At 41.4% G+C, this 12,405-nt stretch overlaps 1 protein-coding gene across 2 annotated transcripts in view; it reads left to right on the top strand.

Moving 5' to 3' along the window:
• The window catches only part of LOC126248253 (contactin), a 163,633-nt gene that overhangs the window by 130,902 nt on the left and 20,326 nt on the right, over positions 1-12,405 (top strand). For both annotated transcript variants that reach the window (XM_049949104.1, XM_049949105.1), the window contains exon 21: positions 12,162-12,345. In XM_049949104.1, coding sequence (XP_049805061.1) covers positions 12,162-12,345 — 184 coding nt within the window. The remainder of the gene's footprint in view (positions 1-12,161; positions 12,346-12,405) is intronic.

Raw genomic sequence — 12,405 nt, 5'->3', positions numbered from 1 at the left:
CCACAAATAAAGTTATTGTAAGTAGCATTGTCGAGCTCTGTACTAGATTTTTTTTTAAAAAAAAAGAAACATAAGTTGTTTTAAAAAGATAATTTGATTGAGAAAATGGTAAAATTACACGGAGACACAATGGCTGGCCACTACTGATATTCAGGAGGCAAAATTTAACTGCTGGCGATAGATACATGAAAAGTAAAGGTCATTTACTTCTCAGTCTGTCCTTCCATTGTTTTCAAACTAAAGCTAGCTCAGTGCTTACTATCTCTGAACTCCGACTCTGATTCCTTCCCCTTCGTATTTGTCTCCCCTCAGCCCAACAACTGCTGGGTCCATCTCAACCTCAGGTCTGAGTGACTCTCCCCTCCTTCACAACATTCCAAAATCTATCCCATTTTCCTCCCTGGGGAATGAGCTTGCAGTTCCATAAGCTAAGAATAGTTTCCCCCCCCCCCCCCCTACTTTTAATGTGCGTATTAGAAATGTAGAAATTGTCATACAATACTGACCGATGACATTATGAGGTTAGTAGCATTTAAATCAAAATAAATAAAACTGTAATAGCCAATATTTGTGAGGCACATGTTTGATTATTTTTCATAACAATTAAGTGCCTACCACATTCATGTTGGTGGTGCTGCCTTTTAAAAAACTACTTGATCATCTTTGATGTAATCATAATGGATTTTACCACTATTTATTCATACTGGTTATCAAAGACATGAATTTAATACATGGTACAGTAGAATGTAGTATCCAGAAATCTGAATGAGTGTACAGACAGAAGTTTAACAGACGTTATTCTGATTAGAAGAAATTTATGACCACAGATAGAAACATTTGAGAAACTGGCTTAAAGCTACACACAGTTGGCCAGTCATCAAGAAAGAATTGGTTACTCTTTAGAATTTGAGAAGTGATGTCATGTGGAAAATAGAAGAGAATTGATTAATGAGCACTTGTCAAGTTGCCCATGAAGTGCTCACTGAAGAACACAATTTGTAGAGCACTGTGAAACAGCAAAAGCAGCATTTGCAAGCAATGAGGCCCTGTGATTTTGAACCTATAGTTCAATTCAGTCAGTGGATATCCAGCTCATTTATGCAGTGCCGAACTTCTTGGTGTTTATACTTTTCATGAATGAGGTCTCTAATAATTGTGATGGTATTTAAGCTGCCACGATAACCATGTTTGAAATGATGAAAATCCATACATCACATTTCTGTTTGATCACTAGCAATGATTCCAACACAGTTTATGGACTGGAAATGTACAAGATGAACTTATTGAACATCATTAACTGCCACCTTGTTTTAATGGTGCTTGTTACTTGATATTAATTTGAAATGTGCTGCCATAGTTTTTGGAGACTGTATCTCTTGTCCACCATAAGATGCAATTTTGTCACAGCAGTGTACCATCCTATTTCAACATTGAGGCTTGTGAATATCTGAGCAACAGATGTCATTGTATTAAAAGTGGAAGTCCTGCCCTGTGGCCAGTGTGATCACTGCTATCTAGATATAGCCCCGATACCAACTTCTCTGAATTGTGTAGGTGGGAGTTGTCCTTACAACATGTACACCTGGCCTCAATCTCAGCTAGCCCCTATCCAATATCCATCTCCACACCTATTCCCATGTCCCTCACTTCACTCATTTCACACTGCCACCATCCTCTCTAGATAGATGTCTAGATACCTATGGGAATACATGGAAGTCATTGGTGCACGAAATCTCAGTAGAAACTGAGTCTCGTTGTACAAATTGCAACAGCCATATTTGAGATAGTGAAAATCTTATGCGGCATAGTAATGCACACATTAGTGCTGATGATCATCACTTTTAACAACTGCTTTGAGCTTAAACTACTGCTATGAGATGTATGTTGTTTATGTCAATAAAAAAATAAATATTCATTGACAAAGTATTCAGTTTAGAATCCTCTAAAATATATAGCCCAGTTGCTTTGGATACCCCAAATCGTAAGCCATCCAATTTATTCTGTATCTCTGTGTTGTTGTGTTATACACCGATGCAGTAAATAGAGAATTAAGACCACCTCATTGGCAAGTTAATAGTCTCGGACACATGCGCCTCCCCCCACCCAGACACACACACACACACACACACACACACACACACACACACACACACACACACACACAGAAATGTCTACAATGTAGCAGTACTTGGTATGAGGGGCTGTGGAGAGGAAGAGGCAGCAAACAGATGCAATAGGAATATAGCGCCAGTACACTCACTCTAGCGGCTGAAGCAGGAGGAGATGCTTGTGGCACACAGTGACCTGGAGGAGTGGACTGGGAGGGGGAAAATGAACACAGGAAGAGGGAGACTGCAGAGAGGACGGTTGCAGTGTAAAATGAGTGAAGTGAGGGGCCATGGGAACAGGGTTGGAGGTGGATATGGCAGAGGGGCTAGCTGAGATTGACGCCAGGAGTACATCTACTTCCATCTACATAATTAAGAGAAGTTGGTATCAGCGCTGTATCTAGATAGCATAGGTTTTGAAGCAGCCAGTGAAGTCGAGCATGCCGTGCTCGACAGTGTGTTCCACTACTAAGTCGTCAACACCACTCATTGCCACAGTTTGGCAATGCTCATTAATTTGGCCGGACAGTTGGTTGGTGGCCCACGTAAAAGACTGTGCAAAAGTTACAGCACCCTTCCCTCCAAGCCTCCATACCACCCCTATTTCCCCTCACCCACTCCACCTGACAGGACTCATCACTCCAGTTGAGCTGGAACACTGGTGCAATGAGTGCTGTAGGTACTTGTAGCTATAAATTGATGTAATTGTAGTCTTTAATTAAAAGTCGAACATAATATGCAAACAACATGGCCCCTGTTGCTGACTGTAATAAATTTTAATGCTTACAATAATAATAATAATAATAATGGCCCTAATATAGTGCCTTCACACACTCCATAATTAAATTTCTATACACTGAAAATATTCTCTCTTCAAGGCTTACGCTGTGGGATTTAACATGACCCCACTAAACATGCTCTGTCTGATATGAGGTTGTCCACATCTGTGAGTACAATTGCAGATACATTGCAGTGACATCATATATGTGTTTTGCTTAGAGGGGATTGAGGCAGTGGATTGACTGAGGTAGACAGTCTGTGATGGCATGGGCAGTCTGTGATGGCATGGGCCTCCAAGTTTGGACAGTTTGTTGGAGAATTTTCTTCTGTACAGGTCCACTGAAACAAATGTTATTATGAAGTATAAATGTTAAATAAGAGCCCCTCATTCCTGCCATAGCCCCAAAGTTTACTTGTACCAACCTCTCAACTACAGTAGAACCCCTATTTAACGTTTTTCTAGGGACCAGAATCTTTTAACCTTAAATGGAGGTTTACCTTACATCAAGGTTTCGATAGAAAGAAATCCTTTTCCAGAACTCTTTGCCTGTATTGACATGAATTGCACCAACATGCATAATTTACACAATAACAACAATAAAACAAGGAGATACCTACCCTACACACTGTACTGTAATTACAACTTTTTTTCTAGCACTAATACAGTAGTCAAAGATCGTAGTTTCCCAGCACACTAAAAGATTAAAACATCCACAAAATACTTACACAATTACAGTAATATAATAAATCGAGTTACTTTTCCTATATACAACACATACACTCCTGGAAATTGAAATAAGAACACCGTGAATTCATTGTCCCAGGAAGGGGAAACTTTATTGACACATTCCTGGGGTCAGATACATCACATGATCACACTGACAGAACCACAGGCACATAGACACAGGCAACAGAGCATGCACAATGTCGGCACTAGTACAGTATATATCCACCTTTCGCAGCAATGCAGGCTGCTATTCTCCCATGGAGACGATCGTAGAGATGCTGGATGTAGTCCTGTGGAACGGCTTGCCATGCCACTTCCACCTGGCGCCTCAGTTGGACCAGCGTTCGTGCTGGACGTGCAGACCGCGTGAGACGACGCTTCATCCAGTCCCAAACATGCTCAATGGGGGACAGATCCGGAGATCTTGCTGGCCAGGGTAGTTGACTTACACCTTCTAGAGCACGTTGGGTGGCACGGGATACATGCGGACGTGCATTGTCCTGTTGGAACAGCAAGTTCCCTTGCCGGTCTAGGAATGGTAGAACGATGGGTTCGATGACGGTTTGGATGTACCGTGCACTATTCAGTGTCCCCTCGACGATCACCAGTGGTGTACGGCCAGTGTAGGAGATCGCTCCCCACACCATGATGCCGGGTGTTGGCCCTGTGTGCCTCGGTCGTATGCAGTCCTGATTGTGGCGCTCACCTGCACGGCGCCAAACACGCATACGACCATCATTGGCACCAAGGCAGAAGCGACTCTCATCGCTGAAGACGACACGTCTCCATTCGTCCCTCCATTCACGCCTGTCGCGACACCACTGGAGGCGGGCTGCACGATGTTGGGGCGTGAGCGGAAGACGGCCTAACGGTGTGCGGGACCGTAGCCCAGCTTCATGGAGACGGTTGCGAATGGTCCTCGCTGATACCCCAGGAGCAACAGTGTCCCTAATTTGCTGGGAAGTGGCGGTGCGGTCCCCTACGGCACTGCGTAGGATCCTACGGTCTTGGCGTGCATCCGTGCGTCGCTGCGGTCCGGTCCCAGGTCGACGGGCACGTGCACCTTCCGCCGACCACTGGCGACAACATCGATGTACTGTGGAGACCTCACGCCCCACGTGTTGAGCAATTTGGCGGTACGTCCACCCGGCCTCCCGCATGCCCACTATACGCCCTCGCTCAAGTCCGTCAACTGCAAATACGGTTCACGCCCACGCTGTCGCGGCATGCTACCAGTGTTAAAGACTGCGATGGAGCTCCGTATGCCACGGCAAACTGGCTGACACTGACGGCGGCGGTGCACAAATGCTGCGCAGCTAGCGCCATTCGACGGCCAACACCGCGGTTCCTGGTGTGTCCGCTGTGCCGTGCGTGTGATCATTGCTTGTACAGCCCTCTCGCAGTGTCCGGAGCAAGTATGGTGGGTCTGACACACCGGTGTCAATGTGTTCTTTTTTCCATTTCCAGGAGTGTATTTACACAACTTTCACAGTGCCTTGTTTCTTGAAATACCTGTAATCAAAAATGATAGTCTGCTTTTTAGCACTGTTGGATTTTAGGTTCAAAGTGTCCATCTCCTATTGATTTACTCTGTCTATAACAGGGCTGTCCAATTTAAATGCTGTGACAAATCTCCGGACAATGTTGATGCTGGCAATAGCTTCACTGAATGATGGTGTTTGCATTTCTTCATCCCCAATATCATCATCTTCTTCAATATCTTCATCATTCTGCTTTACTTCAGCTTCGTAGATTTCCTCAACATCTCAGATGCATGCAGTGATGGCATCATCATCACAAGCCACAAATTCATCAAAAGTGATGGGTAAATTGTTAGATACCTGCACCCAATTGTGCATTCCACTACTGCTTTGTCACCGTCTGTGTCGTGAGTGCTCATTTCGTTAAATCCAGCCTTATGAAAGCAATTTGACATAGTTTCCTTAGTTACCATTTTCCACGCTCCTGTGAGCATATGTATTGCTTGCAGGATGTTCAATTTAAGCACTTCATTCCTATCAATAAGCAAGTGCTTTCAGGACAAGAGCTTTCCAATACTTGGTTTTCAGGCTATGAATAATCCCTTAGATCCATGGGCTGGAGTCTGCTAGTGCAATTTGCAGGAAAGAAATGCACTTTCCCATTCTGCAGAAATCCTAAGTCTGTTGGATGAGCAGGACACTTGTCCATAAAGAGAACAACCTTCCTGTTTTTAGCACCCATTCGTGCATCAAAAGCTTGCAAGAACTTTTTGAACAAGTCAACAGTCATCCAAGCACTTTTGTTGCTATAATACTTAGATGGCAGTGTAGCACTGTTCTTAAAGCAACGTGGTTTGTGGAACTTCCAGTTACTGTGGGATCCAGCTTGTCGCTGCCATCTGCATTGCTGCATAAGAGAACAGTAATTCTCTGCTTGCTCATTCTTCCTCCATGGCATGCTTCTCCTTTAACACTTAAGGTTTTAGAGGGCGTGAGTTGGTAAAACAGGCCTGTTTCATCCACATGGTACACATCCCGAGATTCGAAATCTTCCAAGAGGGGTGGCAGCAGCTCTTCTTTCCAGTGTTCAACACTTTCATCACTAGCTGCAGTACTCGCTCCACATACTGCCCTGCAAGTTATCCCATAGCGTTTTTTGAACGTATCCAGCCAACCATTCGAAGCTTTGAATTCTGTTAGCCCAAGCTTCCCTGATATTGTAGATGCTTTCATTTTTATCAATGCCCCATCGATTGGTAAATTTTCAGCATGTGCTCTCTTGAACCACTCCATTAGCTTCGATTCCATTTCTTCATACAGCGACTTTTTAACATTTTTTCCTCTGCTTTGCTTTTAAACTACACTGTGTTTCTCGATCCAGAATGTTGTCCTTATTCTTCAATATTCCTGAGAATGAAAACTGCGTTTCTCTCCACCTCCCGAATCAAGTTCACTTTCTCCGTGACAGATAGTTTTTCTTTTTGTTGCCATAGTCAATTTCACTACAACAATGAATGTGAGTGAGCAAACTGATATACAGCTGGATTCTCCACGCAGTACACAGTAATACATGAACTGATGCAAACTTGCATAAACTGACGCTATACTGTAATGCTGCTATGAACGTACAGACTCAGACAGAGCTCGGCCACGTGCAAGCATGCAAAGCGACGCGAGTGTTAGCACGCTGTACGTAGTTAGTCTTCGGCTACGGTTGGCTAAGTTCGAGCTTGCTCGTGCATGTAGCGAGGAATCAATATGGAAGATGATCGACCGTATCCAATATAAATGCTGGAGTTCATAGGTTCTTAAAGCCCGTATTACACGATGCTTGCATTTGGAGGCAAAGCCTACGGAAGTTCCGAAAAATCCCGCTAGTAGCCACCGCAAGTACTGTAGTTACCGTATTTACCCGATTGCAAGTCGACCTCAAATGCAAGCTGCACCCCAGAAATGAGACTCAGAGAAGAAAAAAACAATAATAATAAAATAAAAATTAAAAAAATAAAATAAATTTTACCGTGATTTCAAGCCGTACTTACAAGTGAAAGATATGGCTCATCATATGATGGATAGAGTATTACGTAGCCCTACCTCTCAGGGATTTGGGACACTTAAAATTACAATTACATCTCAGAACACTGACAACAGTGAAAATTCACAATATCTATCAAAATATAGAATTCCTGATCTACACGCACATGAGCTGTGAGCAGTGACGTCACAGGCATGCTCGCTGCACTGCATACCGGAGCACAGTCATGATATTTCATGTTTTATTATGAACACTAGCGACTCCTTGTTGCTACTTTCGTACAAAGCATCATCCTCTCTGCCATCAAGCATGTTAGAAATACAGTATTTTTTTAATGCCAGACGAACAGTTTCACTTGGGAGACATTTCCAAGATTGACTAATGCACACGCACACTTGAGACATCTTGCACATTTAACATGTCCTGTAGGTGTTAATTGCCTATCTTCTTTCTGCTTGTCGATAAAAAGTTTGTTTAAACATCTAACGGATGCAGAATGGACGTCATCCATTCTGGAATTACAACCAAGTCCGTTTATCCCTCTGCTTATATATATATATATATATATATATATATATATATATATATATATATACTGTAATGCTGCTATGAACGTACAGGCTCAGACAGAGCTCGGCCACGTGCAAGCATGCAAAGCGGCGCGAGTGTTAGCACGCTGTACATAGTTAGTCTTTGGCTACGGTTGGCTAAGTTCGAGATTTATATATATATATTATTTTTCCACAGCTGGTGTACAGTGATCTGCATACAAATCTAACACAAGCATACGTGGCAAACCTAGCAAAGTACCAGGACGACGTTGCCAGAGAGGTCTAATCCACTCTAAAACCATGTCCTCCGTGAACCAGTCAATTTCGTTAGCACATACAATAACATCTTTAGGAAACACTTCGGACTTCGGTAAAGTCTTCCATGTGAAATGAATGGTGGCTGTTTATGGCCATCGGCCATACAAGCCAGCATGTATTTCCGGTGTGCAGTTTGATGATGTAGCACTGAAATGGGACGAGTTTTTTCCCCATATTTTTCAGGCCCAATTGCGGCTCCCTTTAAAATCCTGGATTTTCTGACATGCTTTTACTTGAATTATTTCTGCTTCCTCACAAAATCGTTCACTACGACTTCCAACTCATTGTGGCAGCCACGTTTTGGTCCAGAAAATTCTTTTCTGTTGCTGGAACAAGCTGAAAGTTGTTAGTTTTGCTGTCTCCATGCCTTACTGAAGTTCAAAAGCAAACTGAAACAAACGTTTTTGCGAGCACTGCTCTCATTAGCTGGAGTTGTCGAAATTTAAAGCCACGCTTGTCAAGTTTCTTCAAAACGTCCGTTTTGATGGTATATATGTAAAGAGATTTTTTTAATTGCTATGAATATTTGAAGAATTGCTAAATTCACACATGATAAAAATACCTTAACATTCATTACTCAAAACTAACACAGTGGCTTCTGTGGCGGCTTCTAGTGGCAAAAAGTAGTAATAAAGGCCACAAGCACTTACGGCAGCAACTAGCGGCGTTTTTCGGAACTTCTTAGGCTTTACACCCGAATGTAAACTGCAGGCGGTTTTTTGGATTCCAAAAACCGGAAAAAAAAGTGTGGCTTGCATTCGCGCCGCAAAAGCCACTATTTTATTGTTTTCAATATTTAATATTCCTAACGCTAAATGGTTTTGCTGTAATGCCAATCACATTAAATTGAATATAAAATTGCATTACACATATGGAATAATTTTCTTCCGTTAAATGCGGGTCTACGCAAAATCGGGGTTATACTGTAAAGTGTACTTAAGAAACAAATTGTCAGACAGCCTGGTCAGCTATTGTTCGTGACTTCTGGTGTGGCTCCAGTATGGGGCTTGATGACAGAAAAATTCATCTGAAAGTGGTAACTGCGTAGAAGCAACTGATCAAAAGAATGTGTGCATAGTGGATCAGTGTCAAAATGAACACACACTTACAAAAGCAGTTCAGCTGATTTATTGTGTACCGTATGGTGGTTGAAATTTCGAAAAAGGACCTATTCTGAATCAGAACAACACTCCATTTGTGTGCAAACCAGAGACAATGATCTACATCATGTTACTGAGAATATTTTGGCACCTTTTGCTGGACACGTGTGCTCAAAGCATCAACTTGAACCCCTTCGAACATCTTTGAAGTGATTTTATTTTATTTAATAAAGTTAGTAATCTTCCTGTCAAGAATGTTTCCAGTACATTTATAAAGTTATGTACCAATCACAACTGTATATAAACTTGCAAATCAGGAACGACATCCTTTTTATGGAATTGTTTTACTTTTTTTAAGTTGTCTTGTTTATTCTTCTCATTGTGGGACATAACAAATAGGTGTAATAACTACTGTTATTGTATGCATATATTATCTTCACACTAACTGGTAAATTTAAAGCTGACAGTAACACATAACTGTTGTTCTCTTATTAAATATGGTGTTTCTACTCTCATATATTGTTTGTTGGTGGGAAATTATTGTACTCAGAATAGAGTGTTGTAATGAAATCAAATATACCAATATCTATAAATATACAGGGTGGTTTTAATTAACATTTCAGTTACAAAACAATGTAAAAAAAAAAAAAAAAAAGAACCACTGGTCAGAATGACATCACATTTGAACAGAATATTATTGAAGAGAGGGGGGGGGGGGGGAGAATGTTATGGGGGGGAAATTAAGAAATATTTTCCCAATAGATGGCACTGTAAGAATCATAATTTAAATGGGTTTGGCTAGACGAATCACATTACAAATGCTGTGGTGTGAGTTGCACATTAAACCAAGTGTAGTGTGCAGTGTGCAGAACCACACAAGTCTGGCATTCAGCAGTTGCAGCACTGTTAGTCAGGTAAGCCCACCCACCACGGCAGTACCACACCGGATGGGAAGAATCTGGCTTTTACTGTCCTGAGGCCAAAAACCATGTACAAAGCAACAATGGCAACAGTTTTTAATTTCCTTTGGCCAAAAACTGTGGAAAAAACGATAATGAGATCAATTTTTAATTGTCCTGAGGTCAAAAACCACATAAAAAGCAGCAATAAAATTGGTTTTTAATTGTAGTGAGACTGGCATGAGATATGTTCAGTATTCTGTCCATCATTTTCTGCTGCAAGTTGAAACTGAGAAACAGCATGTTCCGCAACAGAGCAGAGTTTCGCAGGGGTCATGTTCAGGATGTGTTGCACAATGCACACCTTCAATTCAGCTATGGTTTTAATTGGAGCTCTGAACACAGCATCTTTCAGATAACTCCACAGCTAGAAGTCACACAGTATCAGGTGATCTAGATGGTCAGCCTGTAGGGAAATGATGGCTGATAATTCTGGCATTTCCAAAATGCCTCTGCAGCAACTGGTTCACTGTCTGTGCAATGTGCGGAGGAGCGTCGTCTTTCACAAAAATGATAAATGATTCTATCCATGCCGTCGAAGGGTTAGAATGAAATTGGTGCACAAAAGATTCTCATAGTGTTTATTACTGACAGTACTGGTAACAGGACCATCTACTTAAAAAAAAATGGTCCTATGACAAATGATGCCATCAACTCGCACTATGCAGTTACTTTTGCACAAAGAAGCAGTACTAGTTGACGTGTGAGCCGATTTTCTGTTGCCCATAATCTGCATTTCTGCGTATTGTCGTGTCCTTGGAGATGGAAATGGGCTTCATCTATACACAGTATGTTTCATGAAAAATCATTGTGCAATTCCATGCAAGCAAGAAATTCTAGAACATACGTTTGTTTTACTGGAAGGTAAGCATGATGCAACCCCTGAAGATGGGTTATTTTGTACAGAAAGCAATGCAGGATCCTTCATAGAATTTTGTGCACCAAGAGTTGTTTTTATGGGGCAGTCACAACTGGACAAGTCCTTTTTGGAAAAATGAAGAAAACCGCAGGACAGGTGCTTAATCCACACACTCTATTGTGTACACGACAGGTTTCAAAACAGTTACAGTTCCATCATCTGGTGTAAAAAAATAAAATCACATAATCATCTGAGGTCATCCTCAGCCTAATGTTGTCATGGAAAATAAAATGGACAAAAATTCCATAACAACATGAGAGGTATGGCTGTTATGGAATTTTTGTCCATTTTAAATTTCTGACACAAAACCTTTGGTTCCATGACAACATTGGGGTGAGGTTGACCCCCACATGATTAAGTGATTTTATTTTTTATGCCAGATGGTGGAATTGTAACTGGTCCGAAGTGGCCATGTATCCAATAAAGATAGTGGATTAAGCAACTGTCCAGTGGTTTTCTTCATTTTTCAAAAAAGAATTTTATGCACTCTGCTCACAGGCATGTCCAGTGTTCAGACAATTCTGCGTGCACTGGATGTTTGCACACGACCATTCGACCCCTCCTACAGTGCTGTGGCCACATCATCTACTGCCACAATGCGCTTTCAAAGAAATCCCCTTTGTGAATATCATAATCATTTTCTCCAGACCATTGGCAGACAATTGGACCAACACCTTTTCTCATACCTTTGAGTATCTGGAACTTCTGTAGAGCTACTGGCACACAGTTACTGTACTTGTTACTTGTAAAAAAGCTTTACATGCGGTGCAATCATGTATTGAGGCAGTCATGCCAAACATCAGAGATACAAACTGAGGAACAGCCGTGTACCCCACATCTTTTATTTTGCATATTCTGCCACTTACAGCACCATCTACAGTAAAATTTTTGTTAAATTCTTTTGTTTCCACAACTTTTCCCCCTTCTTTGATAATAATCCAGTCAAATTTGATATCCTTCTGAGCAGTGGTTCTTTTTTAAAGCATTTTGAAACTGGAACTCCAAGTATGTCAAGAGAAACCCCTGGCATCACATCTTTGATTTGCACTAACATAATTGTGTTATGCCTTGTAAAATATCATTGTTTTTTGTTTCTGAAAATCTTTGTTCCTTTCATCTTCTATATATTTAATTTCACTCTCTTTCTCTCCATTTTTAATTTATTTATGTATTTATTTTCCAGGTCCGTATTTGGGAGATTGATCAAGACATGAGCACAGCAAATGACACAATTGTTTATGTCGGTTCCAAGCTAGAAGCGTATGTGGATAATTTGTCACCAGGTAAAATCTATCACATGAGGGTCTTGGCATTTTCAAATGGAGGTGATGGTCGAATGTCTTCTCCGGCATTGACTTTTCAGATGGGTAAGTGTTAATTTTCCTGAAGTTCAGTAAGATATTAATTGGTTACCGTTTATGGTTAGA

The sequence above is a fragment of the Schistocerca nitens genome, chromosome 3 (genome assembly GCF_023898315.1).
Source record: "Schistocerca nitens isolate TAMUIC-IGC-003100 chromosome 3, iqSchNite1.1, whole genome shotgun sequence".
In the NCBI taxonomy this organism is placed as follows: Eukaryota; Metazoa; Arthropoda; class Insecta; order Orthoptera; family Acrididae; genus Schistocerca; species Schistocerca nitens.
This window is presented reverse-complemented; position numbering and strand designations above follow the sequence as displayed.